Raw genomic sequence first — 25,128 nt, 5'->3', positions numbered from 1 at the left:
AATGTCCAAGAAAACTATAAAATGAAATCTTAATTTAATAGGAATATAAATACTAAGGAGACTCCATTTTATAAAATGTTTAGATATTCAAAATTGTAGGAAAAATGCGCTCTTAAGTGAGGTAAATTTTTGCTCTGCCAGTGAGGGTATAAGTATTTCTGGGATACTTTTCCTTCAGATATGAGCAAATAAATGACAAAGATACTTAAGGATAATCAATTTAGTGGGTTGTTTTTGTGTTTGTAGATACAGGATCTTGCTATGTTCCCCAGGATGGACTACAGCTCCTAGGTCCAAGAGATCCTTTCTTTCAGATTCCTGAGTAGCTGGGACTATAGGTGTAAGCCACCACACCTTGCTTAATTAAAACTAAGAAATATGATAATGTTCCCCAATATAAAACTGGAGGGTTGGTGTGATGGCTCATGTCTGTAATCCCAGCACGTTGGGAGGCCAAGGTGGGAGGGTCACTTCAGCCAGGAGTTTGAGATCAGCCTGGGCAATATAACCAGACCCCGTCTCTACAAAAAAGAAGAAAAAAGGAAAAGAAAATAAAGAAAAAAGAAATAGACAGATTTGGTCCCAGAAACCTGGGAGGGTGACGATGGAGGATCATTTGACCCCACGAATTCAAGGCCACAACAGAGCAAGACCCTGTCTCAAAAAGGAAACAAATTAGAACTGGAGGACACAGACATGTGCACAGGCACACACGAACAAAGATGTCGTGATTTATCCTCAAGTGAAAATGTGGTTACAATATAGCACATATTTCATGTACGTGGAGAAAACAAACGTGTGTGACTGTGTGTGTGCGCGTGTGTCTGTGTGTGTCTGTGTCTGTGTGTGTGTTTGTGAGTGTGTGTGAGTATGTGTGTGTTTGCAAAGTCCAGGTCTTTGGGTTATGTGTATGTGAGCATAATCTCAATATTTTCTGAGTTTTAACATTTTTATTTATCTCATTTTTAACCATAAAAATGTCAACTTTTATACCTCCACGTTTATTTTTCTGATTACACAAATGGTACACCACTTTGAATAAACAAGAAACCACAGTAAAAAATAAAAAATAAGCAATAACCACTACTGTACTGAGTACACTTTTCACCTGCTCTGTGTCTACAGATTCTAAGTATGGCAATTGTTTTAACCTCATTCTCAAAGAACAGCTTGTATTCCTTTCTTGCCTGCTCCCTTACCAGCCTTCCTGCTTTGTCAAGATCATTACATTACGGTCACATATTTTATTTTATGTAAAGTGACTACATAATTATTAACCAAATTGAAATTTCAGATTGTTCTCATTTACATCACATAAACCTGCTTCTTTTTATAACTGTTTCAGTAAAATTAAAAATAAAAATTAAAAAAAGATGAATAAGAATATGTGGAGTGCACAGGGCAGATAGTAAAGCATATGCCTGAGACGCTTTGGTGGGATGCCTGGATATGAATCTGGATCTTCCCTTGGGATAGCTACTTATCTTTCTGTGCTAAAATGCCCTCGTTTGTAAAACAGGAAACTAACACCTAACGTTGGGGTGTGGATGTTGAATACCTCTTCCTCAACACTGATGTTTTCTTCCCTAGAGAGGCAACTCCTCGAGGGAATGACTTCCGGCCTCACCACTCCCCGATACCCACTTTTTCTCGGGTTGAGGGGAGCCTGGATCAGGATACACGACAGATAAATTAACCAGCCTGGAAGTTTGAAGAGGCTCCTTTCACCTACAATTCTCTCTTGGGAACAGGCCCGAGCAAAGAGAGCAAGCGCTCTTCATTGCTACCAGCCACCAGGCAGTGGGACAAGCTGACGCCTGAGTGATATCCTGCCAAGACAGACACTACTCGTGTCCAGATGGGCATGTCCCTCTCACGCAGTTGCAAACCACATGCTCAATGGCAGTTTCTTCAACAAATTAAGGTGATGTCTGACTTACCCTATGCCTTACTGCTGTTCTTGTTTCTCACTTAGTACAGAAGTACAGAAGGTAAGAGCGTTGTTATTTAATGGGCTCCACCTACCTACCTCCCACAGAGGATACTGTAACAAATAGATGTCTCACATGGTTTGAACTCAGTAAATGCTGTTTCTAATATGTCTATATCTACATATATGTACATATATACACATATAAATATGCACACACATGCGTGCATATGTACATGTTTTACATATGTGTATGTACACATAGATATTACTAATGCATATTAACTGTATTATATTACTTTATGTTGTCAATTTTTTTAACTTTTATTTTAGATTCAGGGGTATCAGTACAGGTTTGTTATATAGATAAGTTGCATCTCACTGGGGCTTGGTGTACAGATTATTTTGTCATCCAGGTAATAAGCATAGTGCTGGATAGCTTTTTGATTCTCATCCTTCTCCCACCCTCCACTCTGAGTAGGCCCCAGTGTCCCATGTTGAAAACTAAACATCAAGTACATAAAGACACACTTTACATCTTTGTGTACACATGTACTCAATGTTTAGCTTCCACTTATAAATAAGAACATGCCATATTTGATCTTCTGCTCCTTTATTAGTTTACTTAAGATAATGGCTCAATCCATGTTGCAGTAAAGGCCATGATCTTGTTATTTTATACAGCTACATGGTATTCCATGGTGTATATTTGCCACATTTTCTTTATTCTATCTACCACTGACTGGCATTTAGGTTGATTTCATATCTTCGCTATTGTGAATAGTGCTGCAATGAACATACGCGTGTATGTATCTTTATGGTAGAATGATTTACATTCCCTTGGGTATATACCTAATAATAGGATCATTGGGTAAAATAGTAATTCTGTTTTAAGTTCTTTGAGGAATCACCATACTGCTTTCCACAATGGCTGAACTAACTCACATTCGCACAAGCAGTGTATAAACATTCTCTCTTTTCTCCACAACCTTGCCAATATCTGTTATTTTTTTGACCTTTTAGTAATAGACATTCTGACTGGTGTGAGACGGTGGTTCTCATTCTGGTTTTCATTTGCATTTCTCTAATGATAAGTAATGTTGAGCATTTTTTGGATGCTTATTTTCAATATTTTTATATTGAAAATTTCTTTACATAACACTGGTCAAGGTTCACTAGAGGTATTGTAACAGAGACTAACCACCTGGCCTAAGGAAAAATCAAAGAAGCATCTAAGTGTCATGTCACTACCAAACTTTATGTGGGCATATGTGCACCAATGAAACATGAAAAATTTATGGAATAAAACTTTCCAAGAGACCGAAAGTATTCACTTCAGTGGTATAGAAATGCACTGCCTGCAGTGGAAAAAATTATTAAATATTTTCTTGTACATCTTTGGATTGTGTATCAAACAGCATCTAATTGTTTTCTAATTTACACAATTCACAAAGAAAAAATGCCAGTATGAGTGCACACATGTATGCCAATACATATATGTGTGTGTGTGTGTGTGTGTGTGTTTAGGCTAATTTAGTTTATCCTCAGAAATCAGTATTTGCATATGCTTATCTTAGATGTCAATGAAGCATTACATGTCAAAATAATGTGCATTAATTTGAAGAAAAATTTGACCTCATGCTTTTGCAAATAAAGGTTTACCTATGATGAGTGTAAATTCTAGCGTATTCCATAACCAAATCTACCTTATGATCAGTAATACAATTTCCATCATAACCATTTGTGTTACTGTATTTTGACACTACAAATGTGAAAGTTCTCTATTTTCTTTGTTTCACTAAAATATGATTGAATTAAATTGTGCCATTTTAAAGGCAGCTAATATTTTAGTTAGTATAATATTACCTCTAAATCCAGAGTTTAAGTCTTTTGCCCATTCCTAGTTTAATGTTGATGGTTTGATCAAAGAACAAGCAACTTCATTACCTAACCTATGATATACATTATTACTGTGCCCATATATGGAAGTGTTTTCTGAATAACCTTTGAAGACAAAAAGCAAAATGGATGGAATAATATCATGGTATATGTTAGCAGATATAATTAGCATATGATATATTTTCATTTTTACTTAATAACTTTTAAATAGACTTGGATTTTTCTTGGATTCTTTAAAAGGCAAAAAGATTTATTCCAGAGGAAAAATTCCTAAGAGTCAATGTTTGGTTGTTGTTACAGAAGAAAAGCAACTTAAATCCAAATGTTAAGGCACCTTCTCCAAACTACATAATTCAAATAAAACTGGTTAAAATAAATCTGGAGTAAATGATAAAAATAAGTGTTTGTTTGAATATCTACCATGTATAAAAATTATTCGTTTGCAAAGACACATGGGTAATCCTGCCTTTTGGAATATAATGAACCCCTCAATGATCTTTAAATCTCTTTAAATTATATTCTTGCTATGCAACTTTTCCTTATATATACTTGATTTTAATGGTTCACTTTCAACATAACACTCACAGTATTCCCATGTTAATAAAACAATCTTACCAACATACTGAATTTAATGTCAGAAACCCTGTCATCTCTAATAACATCTGCCTTTTTCCCTCAAGAATAAATATTTTGTACAATTTCTCTCATTTTTTTCTTCATTTATTTTCCCAGATATTTTGGAATACCATATTTATTATTCAACACATCTGCCATTAATGATTTTTGGTACTTTTCAGCTGTATCACTGGAATAATTAGATTAAAGCATAACATATCTGGATTTTAACTAATAAATAAATATTCAAACATTGCATATAACCCCTATGCAATTAATCAGAGCAGAGCAAGGACATGTGTGGAGTATTGGGACTTTGCAATTTCACACTAATAAACATAGGAATCAATTCAGCGATGAGCATTTAAAATGTCACGGTGATATATTTTGAAAGGTACAATATAAACTCATCTCCAGCCACTAACTTACCCAAGACTGTGAGCTCTGCAGAGGCACTAATATTCTCATTTTTATATGTGACAACACAGGTATACATTCCACTGTCATCATCTGTCACGTTGGAGATAAGCAAGTTGCTCCCACCCAATAAAGAATACTTTTTAGACCTGCAAGACATAGGGTAGGTAAAGAGTAAATTAACACATGTATATATTAAGCAAGATACTCAGAGCTTTAAATGACCTCCACCAAAGCTCAAACTAAGACACTGGAAAGAAACTCTGTATCATAGGGGCTTGATTAAAGTCTCACTTATTTATCAAAAAAAATCACTCAAGGTAAACTACTCCCATTGGAAGATTGTGTGTAGTGATCAAACAAATGAAGCAGATTAAACTTGGAAGTAGCTTTAGTGCTAAAAACTGATAATCTAGTCCTAATCTCTCATTTTGGATTTGAGAACCTCAAGGTCTAGAGAAGCGGTCCTCTGGAGTGAAAAATCAACGTCCTGTGCCCTGAAATCCAATTTAGTGATCTTTGTGCAAAACCATATTTGCTATTGCACGAAGAGTGCTTGGCTATACCCAGAGAACACACCTTGATGTGCTGAAACTGTAACTGGATTTCCTGTGTATTCTAATGTTCTCAAAAATATTGTAATATCAAACACCATGCCTTGTTGTTATCTAAATATTTAAGGTAAATGAAATTTAAAGATTAATTCATGATTGATGGACTTACCTTTTCTTTAAAAATAAGTATGTTAAAAAGGAGAATACCAGTCCTCAAAAATCAGTGAAATTAAGTAAGATCCATTTCATCAGAAGGACTAAGTATTCCATTCTATTGAGAGTTTACTTTCTAACTGTACCTAATATTAATGTTCCAGCAATTCAAAGCCAGCCAAGTTCTCCTCTCTTCCCTTAAATATTTGTTAGAGCTCGAAATATGAGCAATATAGTTGAAGTTCCAAAAAAATTGCTGAGACTCTGTAAAGACATGCTACATATTTGAACTCAGAAAAATTTAGTTTTATTTTTCTCCTTAGTTTTATTGAAGTGAAATTGACAAATAAAACTTGCATATAATAACAGTGTAGACTGTAATGTTTTGGAATATGTATACATTGTGAAATGATTATCACAATTGAACTGATGATCATATCCATCACTTCATGTAGTCATCTTTTGTGTGTGACACAGAATATTAAGGATCAAACCTCACTATATACCACTTTCTTATAATGGAATCCACCAAAATTTATCTGCTGAAGACTCTTTGGGCAAGACCATCTCAGAGGCAACCCTGACTTTCTCAGTTTCCTTTCAGAATTGATCTCATGGATTTTGATCTTTTCCTCATCTTCTCATCCCAGTGGCTGTCTTTCATATACTGTATCACGCCAAGAAATGTGGAAAAATATTCAATTATTATGAAAAACCCTAATACTGTAGGTACTTATATCAAGTTAGAGAAATATAAATAGCAGCATATACTAATACAAAAGTACACAGTACAAAAAAAGTCTTAAATGTGAAATACCTGAGTTGGATGACTTCCTCGCCTCGTAACCAGGTAAAACTTGGCGGAGGATAGCCAGAAACACAACATTCCAGGACAGCATCTTTTCCTTCAATGGCTACTACATTGGATGGTCTTTGCAGAAAATACAGCTGTCTGTGCAGTCCTGGATCTATGAGAGGAAAACACAGTATCACATAATGTATGAAAAACATTGCAAAGATAAATGATATACTTTGACTTTTTTTTCCTAACCAGACAAAAGATGAAGAAAGAAAAATGGAAAGATGTCAATGAAATTTGCAAACTCCTACAACAGTTTTTTTCATCCCAAGTTTATAGGATTATGGTATTGAAATATTCTTAGCTGTAGATGATGTCATGATATAGGGCATCAGCTTGAGGCTATTCATGTATCTGAGGTTACCTATAAGTAAACAGGCCTTGTTTACTTATCGGCATTGGAGAACAGAAAAATGTCAATAGCTTTTCTAAATGTTATTATCCAAAACTTTTTGATATGTTCAGTTTGCCTACCACCAATATCTATTCTACTTTCTTCTACATTGTTTATTGCTTCTGTGGCTCGGAAAATAAGAGAAACAAATAGATTAGAATCTGACATATTCAAATTGTATTAAATAGCATACAGGTACTGAGGATTAGAATACACAGGTGCTGAGAAAATAACTGCTTTCTGAGCCTGAAGCAAGGGGATAGAAAAAGATGGCACAATCATGGGGTAAATATGCTCAGTTATAAGAGATAAAAGCCAAATAATGAATTAGAGAAAAATATATATTTAAAGAACAAACAAACCCACGTAAGGACATTGCAAAGAGCAGGCTAGAAATATAAGAAGATACCTAGGAAATGGTAATTCTTAAAGATGCAGGGAAGACAGATTTGAGGAAAGAATGAAAAGTTTCGTACTACAAAGAGGTTAAGCAAAATGTAATAGAATCCAAGTAAGGAAATGGTCTAATTATTCATCCATCCCTATATCCATGGTCTTTGTAATTTTGCAATTCCATCTGTAAAGAGGTGAACTCTTTCTCCCTACTTCTTGTTGTTACTTGCTTCCACCAATTAAATACAGTGGAAATGAAAAAAAAAAAAAAAAAAGAAAATAACTGCTTTCTTAGAAAAGGAATTTACATTTGTATAACTTGAGTTGGTTTATTTTATAACTAATCTGACTGTCTGGCTTGTTTATTTTTAATTTTCACAACATTTGAAAGAGTTTGCCCCTAGAGCTGAGACCCTGGGTCAGTGAAGGGCTCTGCACCCTTCTACTTCATCTGATGCATTTACTAGTTCTATATATGGAACATTATTCACTTTCACTAGCAGATAACTGAAACAGTGTTTATGCAACCTAGGAACTCTTTTGATTAAATCCTTAAATACATTTCATCCAAAGTTGCTAAGATTGTATCAGGTGGAATAAAGGAAAAATTCACAAAGTTCTAAGCCCAGAATCCAATGCTCAGGTAGGCTTGCTGAAAGTTAAGAGCTTCTATTTCCCCTTCTATATAAGCTCTACTAATAATGCCTGAGGACACACCAACACCAGTCCTTAGAGGAGGGTATTCTACCCATGGCAGTGTCCTCTGACCAGACCTGTGGACTAAAATCATGTCACTCAAAGTTTATTTGAGACAAGATACTGTGTTTTCAAGTACCCATTAAAATCCACATCTCCTGAGGAAGGCTTAATTGAAGCCATCTTCAACCTAATTCATTCAGTGGGATTATCCTGTAATCTGTCATTTTGCAGAATCAAAGCAAAATCTGGATGCAAAGAAAATGAGGCAACGAAATCTTTTGAACTAGGATTGGGGTGAGGAGAATCGCTGAGGGAGGATAGACTCAATGGGGTCATAGCATGAGCTGCTGGCGATCAGAGAGGATATAAAGTGCGAGGGGACGTAGGACACATTTGACATTATCCTTAGTTTTCATCAGCCTGACCCAACTCCACACAGGTGAATCACAAGGCGAATCACAGGGTAATAAAAGATACCTATTCTCAAGCTAGTAGTTGGGACAGTAATTGTTACCTAAAGTATTCTTTGTGTGGAGAGAGAAAATTTCACACTTTCTCAGTCTTCCCACATTTGTTTCTGGTTGTTCCAGCAACAAAAATAAATACTCTTCACAATGAAAATATTGAGAGCATTTTCCAAATAGGTTCATCTTTATTATATCAATATTGTAGAAAAATATCTCAGAACTTTTGAAAATTGCTGATGGTATGCTCCATTTCCTTTCTTCAAAGTGACTTTTCAAATCTCTCAAATATGGTTTGAAAGACAATACAGCTTATCAATAAATTTCCTGAACAGGAAAGTTCCCAAAATTTGTATTTACAAATAGTTGTCTTGATATTAGAGGCCTATGCATTTTAATATTTTACTTTCACCACCTGCTCCTCAGTAGAAATGTTTCTACAACTTATACTACACAATATAGTTTTACAATATCCCCTGTGAAAAACATCAAGATCTACTTAATCTTCTAGCTTAAATAAAAATTACCTGGGACCTATCAACAATGCTACTAATTTACCCATGGAAGAGACACTTTTTCCTTTTTTATTTATTTATTTATTTATTTATTTATTTATTTATTTACTTATTTATTTTGAGATGGAGCCTCTCTGTCACCCAGGCTGGAGTGTAGTGGTGCCATCTCAGCTCACTACAACTTCCACCTCCTGGGTTCAAGTGATTCTCCTGCCTCAGCCTCTCAAATAGTTGGGTTAACAGGCATGCTCCACCATACCTGGCTCACTTTGGTATTTTTAGTAGAGATGGAGTTTCACCATGTTGGCCAGGCTGGTCTCGAACTCCTCATCTCAGGTGATCTGCCCGCCTTGGCCTCCCAAAGTGCTGGGATTACAGGTGTGAGCCACCATGTCCAGCTGACATTTTCTACTCAAACTATTTTACTTCATCAGAAAACAAAATCATGCAACACAAAATGGTTATTTAATATTTTATTTAAAAATTTTTATTTACTAAACAGTTGAACAGATAGATAGTTCAGAGAATTGTCATATATCAGGTCCCCATCCCTTGCAATGCAGTTTCTCCTATTATAAACATCTTACACTAGTGTGTTATATTTGTTACAATTCATGAACCAATATTAATATATTATCATTAACTGAAGTCCATAGCTGCCATTCTGGTTTGTCCTTTACTTTTCATAATTCTATGGGCTTGACAAATGCATGTCATATCATTTGAAATAATCTCAGCATCCTAAAAATCCCTGAGCTTCACCTATTCATCCCACCCCTGCCATCCCTACCAAACTCCAGGCAACCACTGATCATTTTACTATTTCTATAGTTGTACCTTTTCCACGATGTCGTATCACTAGAATCATAAAGTACATAGCCTTTTCAGACTGGCTTTTTTCACATAACAATATACATTTAAGATTCTTTCATGCATTTCTGTGGCTTGATAGGTTGCTTATATTTATTGCTGGATAATATTCCATTGTATAGATGTACCAGAGTTTATCCACTCATCTTTTGAAGGATACACCTTGGTGACTTCAAGTTTTTGGTGATTATAAACAAACCTGCTATAAACATTCAAGGGTACATTTTTATCAGGACACACATTTACAACTCAATTGAGTAAATACCTTGGAGTGCAAGTGCTAGATTGTATGGTAAAACTGTTTAGCTTTGTGAGAAACTGCCAAACTGTCCTCTAAAGTGCTGTTCAATTTTTCATTGCCACCAGCAAAAACGTTCTACATCCTTGTCAGCATTTGCTATTGCCATTTTTTTTAATTTTAGCCATTCGAATACATGTGTAATGGCATATAATAGATGTTTTAACTTGCAATTCCCCAATGGACATATGATGTTACACGTATTTTTATGTTTACTTTCCATTTTTATATCTTCCTTGATGAGGTGTCTGTTCAGATTTTTTATCTATTTTTAAATTGATTTCTTTCCTTATCATTGAGTTTTAATAATTTGTTGTTTGTGTCAGATTGAAGTCCTTGATCAGAAGTGTGTTTTGCAAAATTTTTTTCAATCTGTGGGTTGTTTTTTCAATCTGTAGGTTCTTTTAACAGTGTCTTTTGTAGAAGATACGTTTTTAATTTTAATAAAGTCCAACTTATCAACTTCTCCTTTCATGGGTTTTATTTAGTTGTTATATCTAGAAATGCATTGCCAAATTTGCTTACCTATATTTTTCCTACATTATCTTCTAGAAGTTTTATAGTTTTGTGTTTGTATTTAGGTTTACAGTTCATTTTGAGTTAATCTTTGTGAAAGGTATGTCTGGATTCTTCTCTTCCTTTTTTTTTTTTTTTTTTTTGATATGGACATTCAATTGTTCCAGTACCACTTGTTCAAAAGGCGATTTTTTTTCCCACTGACTTGATTTTGCTCAAAGATCAACTGACTGTATTTGTCTGGGTCTATTCGGGGGAGTTCTCCTCTATTCCATTGATCTATTATTTTGCCCATATCACACTATCTCAACTGTTGTAATGTTATAGTAAGTCTTGAAATCAGGTAGTGTCCACCCTTCAACTTTGTTCTTCTTATTCAGTATTGTGCTCACTATTCTGGGTCTTTTGTCTTTGCATGAAACTTTTAGATTCATTTTGTTTAAATTAAGAAAATTACTTACCAATATTTAATCTTTGTTTTAAAATATCAGTGATCTAAGCATCACGGGCTTATACAGCCAAAAAAGAACCACCTACTTTTCCATTTTCAGATGGAGCATATATGGTGCAGATTACTCCAATCTTGACTTGGCTCATTTCAGTGACGTTTGTTACCATTGTGGCTTCATAGGCATTGGAATTTGTGACATTCATTATACGAAAATGTCAGCTTTTGACAGAAAAACATGATTTTATTTCCCCAAGGTATTTCTTTGTATCATTTAATAAGTTCTAACACTAAGAAAGTTCCCCCCAAAAGTAATATAATTTTTCATTAATAGTAAGTAGTTCATGTATTTTACAACATCGTGCTAGATGAATGATCAATAAATGTTTTAATATTCTCTAATCCAGAAGGGAGGATTTTTACTCTTTTTGTAAGTCAGGCCTGACCTCATATCTTGCTTTGACTGGTAGATTGTGGTGAAAGCCACAGTGCATGAGCTCTGCAGCCAAGGTCTCAAAAGGCCTTACAGCTTTTGCCATTGCTCTCTCTTGACACTACCATGTTAGTCTAGCCAAATGGAAGATAGAAAGTCACATGGAGCATAACGGAGGCCCTCAGTCAACAGCCAGCACTAGCTGTCAGGCATGTGAGTGAGGCCATCTTGAAACCTCTCTCTCAGCCAAATGCACATAAGTGAGGCAAAGTGAAACTGGCAGAGAAACTCTTCATATAAACTACAGAATCATAAGAAATCATAAATCATTACTGTTTTGAGTCACTAAACTTTGTAGTTCCTTATGCTGCAAAAAATAACTGAAGTATATTCATAAAAATGAAAACAAAACAAGATCTCAGAAACTTAAAATACCAAGCAACTGTTTTTGTTATTTCAGTTTGATTTTTAGTTTCTGTTTTTGCACTGCTGGAATGTTCTACAGAAACATTATTAAACTTGATATCTGCCTTATTTTTTTCTTTTATTTACAATATGAGTTTTAGAGAGTAGGATTAAGAAAGTATATTTGTATTTTTAAATGAAGAGGAAAAAGATGCAATTTTCAAGGTTAACATTGTGTGATGGAATTATGGGTGGCTTTTTCATCTTTTGATTCTTATGTATTTTCTAAAGGTTTTTAAATAACATGTAGTATTCTCAGAGTACAGAGTTATCTTAAACTCTAGTATTGCAAAATGTAGAGAAATTGTACCAGCAGCAAACAATTATAAAAGTTAAAGACTAACATTCAAGGCACATATATAAGAGTAAATGAGAGTTTTTCCTCTAAGCTCCGTAAGAATAGATTAAAAAGTCCTGGGAGATGTGAACTTAAAATTCTAGGTTGTGAGTCTTGTTGACTAAATCGATTTTAATGGAACCATGATGAAATTAGTAATTACTGATTAAAAATCATTTGTGTTCTCATTATATGGGAACCACTATTCATATCCAAATGCAGTTATGCAGCTAATAGAATATAAAGACTTTTCCAGTGAATTAATGAACATAGTTCAATTACAGGAGAGGGTATCAGAATGCAAATTTGTAATGTTCTATTTCATAAATTGGTTGACCCTTATGTGGTCATTTTCCTTTTTATTCTCTAAGGTATCCATATATTTCATTTATTTGTATGTATCTGTGACATATTTTAAAATAAAACTAAGAGAAAAATATAAGTGTGGGTCCTAGAAAGCATATTTGACAATAGCTTTACAGTCAAGCCAGCAGAAAGGAAGGATTTTTTCTAATGTCAAATTTTGGTATTAAAATCTACAAAAGCATACCTCTTTAATGTGACACTCATGAATGTAAATGTACAAAATTATGCAACTACTTTTCTAAATTTATTAAAAGCAGTAATGCTTTGCTTGATCTCAAGCCCAGTTTAGCATTTTCCTATTGGGGAGAAAATATTGACCTGATTCTTTGAACTGGTCTGTTTGTTATCCTGGTGGCAGTATAGCTAATCCTCCCAGACAGCAAGAGGGTGGTATGGAAATAAAGAAAGAGAAAACAATCATTACAGTGATACTGATCTCAGACTACACAGATTGCATTAAAGTGTGGAACCACCCTATGGCAATATGTTGCTTTGCTATTCTTTCCTTTCTCTCTTTCCTCTTCACTTTTTCCTAAATAGAAATATTGGCCTACTTTAGCTTAATCTGTTATCCGGGTTGAGGATGATCAGTCTACAATCATTACAACAAAGAACAACGATGCAGACAGTGAATCTCAAACTGTTGGGTCTTAGGAACTTTTGTACTTTTGAAAATTATTATCCCCTTGAAGCCCTTTAGCTTTTGGTTATATAGGATATAGCAAAAAATACGTTCCATACTAAAAATAAAAACAGACTTTTAAAATATTTATTAAATATTTATTCTTTTTGAAACAGGGTCTGTCTCGCTCTGTTGCCCTGGCTGGAGTGCAGTGGCATGATCTCGGCTTGCTGCAACCTCCACCTCCCTGGCTTGAGCCATCTTCCACCTCAGTCTCCCGAATAGCTGGGACTACAGGCACATGCCACCACGTCCAGCCATTTTTGTTTGGATTTTTTTTTTTTCCCCCGTAGAGACAGGGTGCCCAGGCTGGTCTCAAACTCTTGAGCTCAAGCAATCTGCCCACCTCAGCCTCTCAAAGTGCTGGGATTATAGGCATGAGCCGCTATGCCCAGTCTACTAAATATTTATTTTTATCCCATCAAAAATAACATTTTTTTAAAAAAAAACTGTATTTGCCAAAACAAAAATATTGAGTATAGTGGTAGTTCTTTCCATTTTTATAAATCTTAAAAATTATTGGTTTAATTTAAAAATACTTTCTGCATTCACATTGTTCTGTTGTTTTTGTTGAATTACATAGAAGCAATCTGGCCTCAAATAAATATGTACTTGGGAAAGGGAGGTGTATTTTGATAGCCTTTTCACATAATTGTAGAGATATCCTTGAACACCAACAAAACTCAATAAGCAGCATCTTGAAAATTAGTTGTAATGTGAAATCTGGCGCCATATTGATAAATGTTTTGTCCTATGTTATGTAAAAATCTACTGATCTAGTTGGTATTTTGAATAGATCTTTTACCCATGCATGATTTTGTCACATCAATCACTGGTTATTTGGATTGGTACATTGTATTAGACACATCTTCCAAATGTTGACACATTTATAGAGTAGCAAAAAATTTCATTTGCTACTCTCACCACCAATCCCATCAGAAAGGTGCTTGAATGTTGGAAAGCTGTCAAGCTCCCAGTGGCAGATACATGTTTTGCAAATTTCTAACTTAGAAACCTGAATTTCATTCTTGGCAGTAAATATAATTTTCCTTGAAGTAGCTAGCTCACTTTGTTCATTTTTGAGAAATGTGTAACAAGTACCCAAGTCTCAATAGCAAGTTTTTCTATTGACTGTCCTTTCAAGTAAAAATGGTGTTTCATAAAGGAAAAAAAAAAAAAAAAGGTAGCTAATTCAACTTGAAACTCAAATTATCTCAGAAGTGTTTACCATGCAAAACCCATTATACTTTTAGTTTTGTGTATGTATTTTCCTATTTTGATATTTGGAATACTAAAAAGATGTGTACTTTAAGGATTGAGACAATACAATTAATAATTTTCACTGCTCTATCATGGACATTCTTAAGCCAACATGGTAAAAAAAAAAAAAAAAAACTCAAAAGATATATTAGTATTATTATGAAAATAATTTTTGACCTTGCAGATCCCCTGAAAGCATCTCAAGAAATTTCAAAGTTCTAGGTACCTATCATACTTTGAGAACAAATGCAGACACAGTCTCATAAAATAATCATGTTTCTGAAATACTCAAGAAGCCCATTTTCCTTCAACATAGAAATAGTTTTATATCTTTCAAATAGAAATTGATAAATTAAATATATTTCTTCTTTTTCCCCCTTTCTGTCCCCTTTTTCTTCCTTCCTCTTTTCTACCTCTCCTGCCCCTCTTATTTTGCATTTGAGTAGTGCAAAAAATAAATATGTTCAATTACTATATTTCAGCAATAGTTTGTTAAAAGTCCAATAGCATCATGGATCATATAACCTGACACATTTACTTACACTTAATATATTCAGAAACAAAAAGTTAGCTCTCATCAGGCCCCATGCCCTAAAGAAGGGAAGATGTATTAAAGGAAGAGAATATATCCTTTTAAAATAATTTTTTTTAAAAAAAGGTTAAAACATTACAATGGTCAAATTATTTGAGTGTGTGTGACCTACTGAGAGGCATATTTCACTGTCCATATTCACAGAGTTTCCCAAATGCCTTTGGGGCCACACAATTTTATCTTCCCCTCATGGTAGACGACTTGGTTGGTCATATGAATTATCCAACCTGCGATGCTTCTTAGAGTCTAAAAAAACACTCCTTACAAATATTTTAGGACACTGGGTGTGATTAAAACTATCCTGAGTAAACTAGAATTTATGCTCATGCAGTGATGTCTGCGGCTTTCCTTTAACAGGGCCATTTCTCTAAACAATTATTTAGGAACCTCAACACCAAATTTATGGCGCCGAATCTAAAGAATAACTGAGACATAGAGAAATTAAATTATGGACTGCCGACATCTACACTGGCAAGAAAAACAATACCAGTTTTCACAACTTAATAACTGTCTTCCTCAAAATAACCAGTAGTTGCTTTTAATTTTTATGCTTTCTGAATGCAAAAGCCTTTTTTTCCTCATTGTGTACTCCTTGGTTTTCTTTATTAAATTCCTGCCTCCATGGAATATCAAACACATTTCCAAATGGAAATGAAAGGGCACTGCAGGCTACTGTGGTGTATTCTCTTTGATTTCTTCCCAGGCATAAGAGTTACAAATTAATTTAACTTCAGAGAGCTGGTTTGCTCTGTCTGCATCCTCAATTTCAAGCTAACCTACTGTTCACCTGCTGGCTGCTTCGCCATCCCCCATCTAGCTCTGTTTTAGAAAATTCAGCAGGTACCGTGAGCCTTCAAACACCAGTAGGTACTCTAATATGTGCTCTGAGTGAAAAATTCCATGAAACTCCTTCTAACTCTGTGTTTAGAATATTCTTTATTGAAAAGCCAGCCAAATCCAAACTGATCACAGGAATCAGAATTTATTTAATAAAAAAATGAAAACCTCCATCTGGCTGTAAGCCAAGAAGCTTTGAACATGGAGGGAGAAAGGAGTCATTTCTCTGGAGCTATTATTCACCACTCTAGGATTCTATCATTTTCCTTCCTCATTTACACCAATTCAGTACTAAAAATGACATTCCCTCTCTGTAAATATTCCTACATCTGTTCATATTTCCTCTTTCTTTCTCCATGTACACATACATATTGCTATTTCTAGTTAGAGTCTGGCGGAAGAAAGGAGAGCATCTATTCTTATCACTGGCGTATGGCTTCTACCCCTTGTGTCTCACAGCAAATTTTGAGTCTATCAGATTCATTTTGTAGCAAGTCTGAAGGAAGTGATTTTTTTTTTAATTTTTAGATTTTTTTTTTTAAATTTTGCAGCTGACAGTAGAATCCCAGAAAACAAATGTTGCCATTATGATGTGTCAAAGTTAGTTTGGAGAATCCAAAAATCTTCATAATGTATAGATATATGCATAAAGCAGCATGAAAAACTTTCCAGAAAAGCAATGGGCTTGTGATTTTGACTCTTGTTGTTTGATCATGAACCAAAGCATTTGGATTATTTCCCATTTTGCCAGTGTTGAATCAATAAAAGTGTGCCCATAATTTATGACTAAATTTATCTTTTTTTATGTTCCAGGAATAAATTGATGGCAAATGAGGCCAGAAAAGGAAGCAAGCTCTACAGGTCTTTTCACTATTTTTTTTTTTGTGACTTTTGCTTCATGGGTTACAAGTTTGGCTTCTACACACCCTCAGGGAGGCTTTCTTGTTCATGTGAGAATCACGGATGATTGCCTCACCCTTAAGATGACCCATCTAGGGCTGTTAAATGTCACATTCATAAGTAAATGCAGAAATGACCATATTTTGTCCTCATTAGACTCTTGGGGGAAAAAAAAAAAGGTTCTCTCCTTTCCAAGACATATTCATTCCTCCACGGGGAGGATAATCTCAAATACATTGTTTTTGCTTTTGAACTTACGGGAAATAGTAACTTACCAGGAAATAGTAGCTAAGAGAATATAATATAACCCATATCTAACATCACTCAAGGTCAATAATAAAAATAGAAAAAAAAACTGGTAGATTTGCTGAGGGGGAGATCACAATTTTAGAATGACAGACATGACTAGAAAAATGTAATCAGTCCCCAAGTTTTTAAATGTTCAACTTGGAATCCTGAGCCTTGCTGATATCCACCCAAAGAGCACTGGGAAAGAAAGAATTACGTTTCAATTCAGAATCAAACAGAAATGGTCTATGTATCCACAGTAAGTCAGTTTAGGCTTATCAACATATGAGGCTTTGTTACATCTGAAAGGAATGTCACCAGCTCCATGTGAAAGACTGGTTACCTTGATTATCGCACAATGGTTAACTGACCTGATCTACTATAACTAAATCCACTACAACACGGTTGTCAGCTTACTCCTGTGCTCTGCCTCGAGTAAGTAGTAGCAGGCTCAAGTTATCATCCGGTGTGGAGAGGGTCTCAGAATGACGTGGAACTTAGTTGTACACAATAAAAGGTATCCTGTCTTCTTTTGATGTGATTTTTAAGTCAGCATAAACTGACTTAAAACTATTTTTTATTAATTATTGTGTTATAGGATGGCCTTGTGGCTTTTAAGGATTAGATTTCATCTTGCAGACCCAAATTGTTCAACTCTAGGATTGTAAAGGCAGAGTTGAGGGTGAATGTGGAATGAAATAATAAATTAGATCCTTTGTAGTGAAAACATTTGAAAAGGCTGATTCCTTCTCTTAACAGATAAGGAAACTAACGGTTTGAGAGGATTAGAATTGTTCACCAGTAATGAAGATCAAATACTATCAAGCTTATTTATCTCCTGACTCCTATTTCTAAACCAGTTCCTCTTGGACCACATCATACAGCAAAGGAAAATAATGCTACTGGAGAGGTAAAGAAACGTAAAATCATGTAGCAATAAGTTACTAGAGAGGAAGAAGGTTCAGGAAACTCTGACTTCTCTTAGATGTGAAAATAAAATGCAGAAATCTACCAGGACTACAGATAAATAGCCTAAAGCATGTGTAATGAACTACCAGTAGACAAATTAATACTTATGAGACCCAGAATCCAAAGTCAGGTAATTTATTACCAGAGAAATAATCTTGACATGAAAATCGATTTATTTAAAACTGGAAACTCTAAAATGCTAAGCTACTGAGGACTTTGAAGTTCCAGGCACTGTACTTGCCTTGTCAAACTCAAGCCTCACAACCATCCTATGAAATATGTGATATTACTTGCTACATTTTATAAGATAAATAAATAAAGATTCAGATTAAGTAACATGCCCTAAATTGTACAATTACCAGGTGGTGAAACAAAGATTTGTACTTAATCTGTGTCAGACCCCATGATACTAACCACTTACTATAACAGTAGTTCAAGTCGGGAATTTTTAATATTTATTAATTGGTCAATGTTAAGTCAATGTGAGCAGAATCCATGGAAAATGGATTGTGAGTGTCCATATGCAGACCTTTTCATGCCATCTGAATTAAATCTGATATATCTAGAAAACATGGACTTCACCTGGCTTACATACAATATGATCATATACTTCATTTTTTTTTCTGGTATATATGAGAGGAGCACAAGAAACCATTTTATCCACCTTAAATTATGAAAGGCTAAGTGCACCCTTTTTATGCCCTGGTATAGGAGAAAGTTTTATTCAAACTAGATTCTTATAAAGAAAACACACTATGTGAAAATCCTACAATGCATAAAAAACGTTAAATATGAGACAAAAATATCAGGTAATGCATTAACCTAATGGGCTGTTCACTTCCTTTTGTTTTTTGGGTGTATGTTTATGTCAGTATATTCATTGCTCAAAAACCTTCAGTGATGCCCAATCATCAACAAAGTTAATTGAGTCAATTCTAAATTCCTAGGCATGAGGTTCCAGGATCTCCATACGGTGAGCTCAACTTCTCATTCTGGTTTTATCATCTACTGGAATCATTGTACAGACAGTTCTTCCCTTATGATCTATAAGATAATAATCTATAAAAATCTTCTGAATTTCCCAACTAGTTCCTTGTCTATGTTCATTTGGAACTAGATTTGAGTACCTGAATTTGCCCTTCTCTGCCTTATGTTAGTCATAGGGCTACATGAATTAACCATCTGGCTTGATGATAAATTTTAAAAGTGAAGAAAGTGTCCTCTTTGTTATACAGATCATTATTCCATAGAAATGGAATCTATTTTCTGTAACTACAACCTTTTTTATAGAAAATAGATTAGTTTTGAAATATAAGTAATATTTAGCAAAACTAAAAAGTTTAATGTACCATTGAGGAATAAATTCTTAGTGATGAAGAAAAATCTAAAACTATTTGTTTTCCTTTCAGACAGGATTTTCCTTTCAAATAAGATGGATTTTAGAATGGTTTCTGCTAATATTTATTTCAATAAAAATAGAGAAAAATCATATATATTTTAGTCCAATTTATTTCTTTAAAAGCCAATGTCTCTATTTAGATAAATATTTAGTTCAGGTCTATACAGGGCTCAGAGTCATCTAATTGTAGTTAAACAAACAATAGATTGAATTACCAATTGATCAATTCAATTAGGCCATTAAGCAAACTAAAATAAGAATTCCATTGTATAGGCCAGTAATTGTAGTCAATCTAGTGCCCAAAGCAGATTTATAATTCTGCAATTCAATCTCCTGCTTGGCATTCAGACATGATGTGACATGAACAAAGTGAACTTGACAACCACAATGGCTGCTTCCATTCATCACATGTTCGCCATTACACACAATCAGATATTGTAAAATATCTCAACTCTGACTTAGTGTTTTGTTATTGATATTTTAAAAAATGCTTTAGAACAATGTATTACTGATTCTGTTACACATGTATAATTTCCAAAAGCCAAAATTTAATTTGTCTTAAAACATTAACCAACAAATGAAACTAGGTACTAATTTTCATACCTTTAATGACATAATTATTTTAATCTAGAAGAGATAAAACTTTATGGGAAAATATCTTCTAAAAAAATCTGTTTTAAACACAATAACACTACTCTCCTACTTCCGGTCTCAATGAAAAGTTCTACTAACCAGCTTTTATCAGAGCCTGGATTCTATCCCCTCACCCATAAGCCGCTTGTGATATGTTTCCAGGACCAAATCAAACATCATTTCTGGATCTTTCCATCTCATCCTCCTTACCATTTAATTCCCTTCCTTCCAGCTTCTTCCCCTTTATTGCTTCCTGCCTATGAGCCAGTCAGAAGGTAAACAGTTCGCCTGAAAAGGTTTTGATCTCTATTTTCTTTATGCTTTGTGCATGGTGCTCTTTTTCCATGGTGTATACTTCTCTTTACCTAGCTAGTACTTGTTGATATGGCTCTTTTGAGGGTAGTGGTGGCTCTGTGTTTTCTTCTTTCACAACACAGCCTACTTGCTTTGTCTATTTTCCCCATTGGACTATAAGCTTTTTTAGGGCATGGTATTCCAACATTTCATTCCTAGCAACCAGCAGGATGCCAGGTATATAAGATTCATTCAAAAGTTAATTGAATAAAGTATTTATTTAATGAATAAAGTGAAACTGGTTGCTGAAAGATAGCACTTTAAAACTACTGTTTGTTAAACTCTGAATTTAATAGACCTCAGTTACTTTGTGATAAAAGACACCTTCTATATAAAAGAGGCAACCTGAAATAAGTTTCACACAGACTTGAGTAAGTATATTAAATTAAATATTATTTAGAATTATATAACTATAACCACATACACATAAATTCAAACACTTCTTATGAACTATGGTAAAAATGAATGTTGGGGAAAGTTGCCAAATTTCTCATTAACAGCCATGTCTCAAACTAAAGCAAGATATAAATTACTTCATCAGTCAACATGGTAATTTAGTGACTCCAGAAAAAAACAAACTTTTCAAAAGTTCTAACTATTCTGGTACCATGTTTAATAGTCCTAAGTCATGCTAATATGATGTTTGTATAGGTGCGTGTATGTATTAACATGTATACACACATATACACACATATGTATTATATCTGTAATTTATTACTGCCTCACATCGGTACTTAGAGAGAGTGGAAATTGATTCAGAAAGGATTAGCATGATTTTTAAAATAAGAGAACCCTAAGTGGCAACTAAGAGAAGCAGAGATTTGCCATTCATTCATTCACTCACTCATTCATGCTCTCAATCTCGTACTTACTGTGCGTTTGTGAATTTGACCTCTACACCAACTTGTAAACTTGAGGATGTGTTAAACGCATTCTCCTTTAGCAAGTTCTTTATTTGACAGCTAGCCTACGAGACAGGCTTAGCCACGTATAACAATAACTTGTGTGTGTGCACGCATGCACGTGCGCACACGTTCATGTACTATCTTAACTCATAATTTTTTCTAAAGTTTATATTTGAATTCATAGAATTTAGATAAAAATCTTCATTTGATGTGATGCATTTACAAAAATATCAGTTTCAATTCGGCTAAGAAATGCTCACACATCTCAAAAGTACAACATAGTCTCTATTTTAGGCAAATTAACAAAGCAAAATTTGGCTTTAAATAAATCTCCATGGTTTACAATGCAAATGGCTGTTGCAAGGCGAACAAAGAAAGGTAAATGGGGATTTATTATGTCTCTGTGTCTTTTAAAACTTTGCATTTCTAATTTAATATTTCATTAGTTCAACTTGATTCTTTAATACCACTGGAAAACAGACTTTCCTGTCATATTCAGATAAACATATTCTTGCCAATTTTCTATGCAGCTTACCTTGGCTTCCTATCTGGTATACTCAACAGATGCATTATTAATAATATGTGAATATAAATATTTAAAACTTTGTGTATGTAATGGATACATAAATAGATGCATGTATGTTTTGGGAATAAATGCTAGTTTTGCTTCTGTCATTGCCTAGCGGATGAAATGTAAGTGTTGCCAATGTTTATTGACACATTTAAGTCAGTATCCCTGTGACTAATGGAGTACAGAATATACAAAAGAGAGGTTTCAGAGATGTCCTCATTAAAGCACCTGGAAACTTCCAATTGAATTGCCAATTTGCTTTTAGAATTACAGGAATGTTACTCTCTGCATAGCTGAAGTACTTGTGATAACTATACACGGTTAACAGCATGGAGACGGAAGCCAACATCCATGCTTTGAGATGTAGTCAGTTCCACTTTCTCAAGTGTGTGCCTTTTTTGTGATTCTCAGAAGAGCATCTAAGTCAGTCTTACAAGTTTGGCTAAAAGAGAAACTAGGCATTACATGAGTATACTACAGTAGAGGTTATTGGAAGAGAAGAGATCTTAGGGAACATCCAATTCAACTCTGACTATTTAGAATCACATAATGAGGCCAGTATCTTAGAGATTTGCCAGAGAAGAGAAAGTAAAATAAGAGTTGGAGAGAAATGACTTTTTTTTTACCATCATATCAATCACACCCTATTATAATTACTTACATGTGTGCATCCACCCAGAACTCTAATGAGCCAGGCTCTGGGACAGTTTTAGTCACTGCCATATTCCTAGTACTTAGCACCATGCTTCTCAGAAATAAGCGTGTGAATGGACAAGTAAACGATTGTTCAGTCTGGGCGCAGCGGCTCATGCCTGTAATCCCAGCAATTTGGGAGGCCTAGGCAGGCAGATTGTTGGAGCCCAGGAGTTTGAGACCAGCTTGGGCAACAGGGTGAAACCTCTTCTTCACAAAAAAACACAAAAAATTAGCCGGGTGTGGTGCCACAAGTCTGTGGTCCCAGCTACTGAGACTGAGGTGGGAGGAGCACCTGAACCTGGGAAGTTGAGGCAGCAGTGAGCTGTGATCACACCACTGCATTCAGCCTGGGCAACAGAGTAAGACCCTGGTCTAAAATACATATATACATACATACATATATGATATCTATATATATCATATATGTGATATATGTCACATATAATATGTGATAATTATATATTGTATATCATGTATATATGATATATACTATAGGTATGACATATATCACATATATCACATATGATATATATCATATATTCAAAATTTTGTGTATGTAATAGATATGTAAATAGATGCATGTATGTGTATCTAGCTAGGAAATTTATTCTAGGGAATAAATGCTAGCTTTGCTTCTGTCATTGCCTGGTAGATGAAATGTAAGTGTTGCCAGTGGTTATTGATACATCTAAGTCAGTATCCCTGTGACTAATGAAGTACAGAATATACAAAAGAGAATTCTTCACACTTTACCACATTTTCTGTCTGGCACTACAGTATGCTCAGAGGCTAAAAAGTAATGAAGATGTTGCCATTCATCTCTAGAGCTTATTTATTGGTAAACAAAACAGCCCTGTAAAATTAACAAAGTAGGTAAGATCAGCCTAATTTTAATATTGAACTATATATGATTAATATTGAACTATGTATAATATATATCCTATATGTATAGTTCAATATTAACTTAAGGAATGTTCTTAACGTTGCAAGTTTTCACCTTCCTCCTTTGAAATGAATAAAAACTACCTCTTAGACTGTCATCAGAGGAAAATGAAAAAATAAGTGAGAAATGCTTACCAGTGGGGCTTGCACAAAGAAACACTCACTAAATAGTCATAGAACAATTGAATGAATAAATGAGAGATAGCTGTTTTTCCAGAAACTTCAAGACATGAAAAAAAAAAGAAAAAAAAGAACAGCTTTTGGCATAACCTCATTGAATGCTTTGGCAAGCAAGCAAGTAACGATAAAAAGCAAAACACAATGAACAATACAGAACTTATGACCATTACAAATATCTGTTAAAGAAAAAATTGTTTTTCAACTTACTGCAGAGAATATCGTTCTGAAGGCAACAAAGAGCATTGCAATACCTGATAAAATTCTGACTTCTGCTTCATTTCCTGTTCTTGAGCTGGCTGGATTTCGAGCTGAGCATCGGTAAATTCCAATGTCCCCTGGTTGGAGTCGGCTGATCTGCAGTGCTCCAGAGGGTAAGACCACCACTCGGGAGTCGCCTGGGATTGGAGTCAGGTCCTGTTGGTTCTTCTGCCAGTGGATTGTTGGCATGGGCTCCCCAGTGACTTCACACTTGAGTAGCACTGTGTCTCCCATGAAGGCTGTGACAGATTCTGTCTGAGAAAGGAACCGCAGTGGTCCTAGGAGAAAAACAAAGAAGGAAGAGTAAGTCTTCCAAAAAAGGCACAATAATCGCCAGTAAAAATAATCACACTTTGTATTCTTTATAGAAAATTATATTTTATAAGCTGTTTTCTCAAACATCATCTCATTTGCTCTTCACACTTTACCACATTTTCTGTCTGGCACTACAGTATGCTCAGAGGCTAAAAAGTAATGAAGACGTTGCCATTCATCTCTAGAAGCTTATTTATTGGTAAATAAAACAGGCCTGTAAAATAAACAAAGTAGATAAGAGCAGCCTAATTTTATAGATAAGGAAATTGAGGCTCAGAGAAGTGAAATTCCACATTCGAGTTCAGTTTCTAGATGACAGTCCTACAGAGAGAAACTTCTTCTTCTGAATCCTGGTCCTATGGACAGAATTCCTGTTACCCGACTTTGGACAAAGGGTTATGAAGTCATGAAGATTCATGAAGGACTGGTCATATGGCATACCTACAGCAACTTCAAGAAAGAGGGATGACAGGAACCACCAATTATAGTAACAAAGGACTGTCTTTTAGGGTTTACTGCTTACGGTAAATGTTCATCCACATTTGCCAGCTATGGCTGTGGTGTAGTGAAAAAGATTTAAAAGCTGGAATTAGAACAGCTTGTGTTTCTAGACTAGTTGAGCCACCTATTCTATATGAATACTCTGGAAACTTGTTTCTTTGGACCATGAAATGGGATAATATCTAATTCACATGGTCACTTCAATATTCATGTGAAATAAC

General features: G+C 34.7%; 1 protein-coding gene across 5 annotated transcripts in view; it reads right to left on the bottom strand.

The window, feature by feature from the left end:
• DCC (DCC netrin 1 receptor) overlaps nt 1-25,128 on the bottom strand; it is a 1,226,567-nt gene that overhangs the window by 634,479 nt on the left and 566,960 nt on the right. For all 5 annotated transcript variants that reach the window (XM_017951762.3, XM_017951759.3, XM_017951760.3 and 2 more), the window contains exons 3-5: nt 24,085-24,369; nt 6,386-6,536; nt 4,874-5,010 (exon numbers count right to left, since the gene is read on the bottom strand). In XM_017951762.3, the coding sequence (XP_017807251.1) occupies nt 4,874-5,010; nt 6,386-6,536; nt 24,085-24,369 (573 nt within the window). The remainder of the gene's footprint in view (nt 1-4,873; nt 5,011-6,385; nt 6,537-24,084; nt 24,370-25,128) is intronic.

This window comes from Papio anubis, chromosome 19 (assembly GCF_008728515.1).
Source record: "Papio anubis isolate 15944 chromosome 19, Panubis1.0, whole genome shotgun sequence".
Taxonomy (NCBI): Eukaryota; Metazoa; Chordata; class Mammalia; order Primates; family Cercopithecidae; genus Papio; species Papio anubis.
This window is presented reverse-complemented; position numbering and strand designations above follow the sequence as displayed.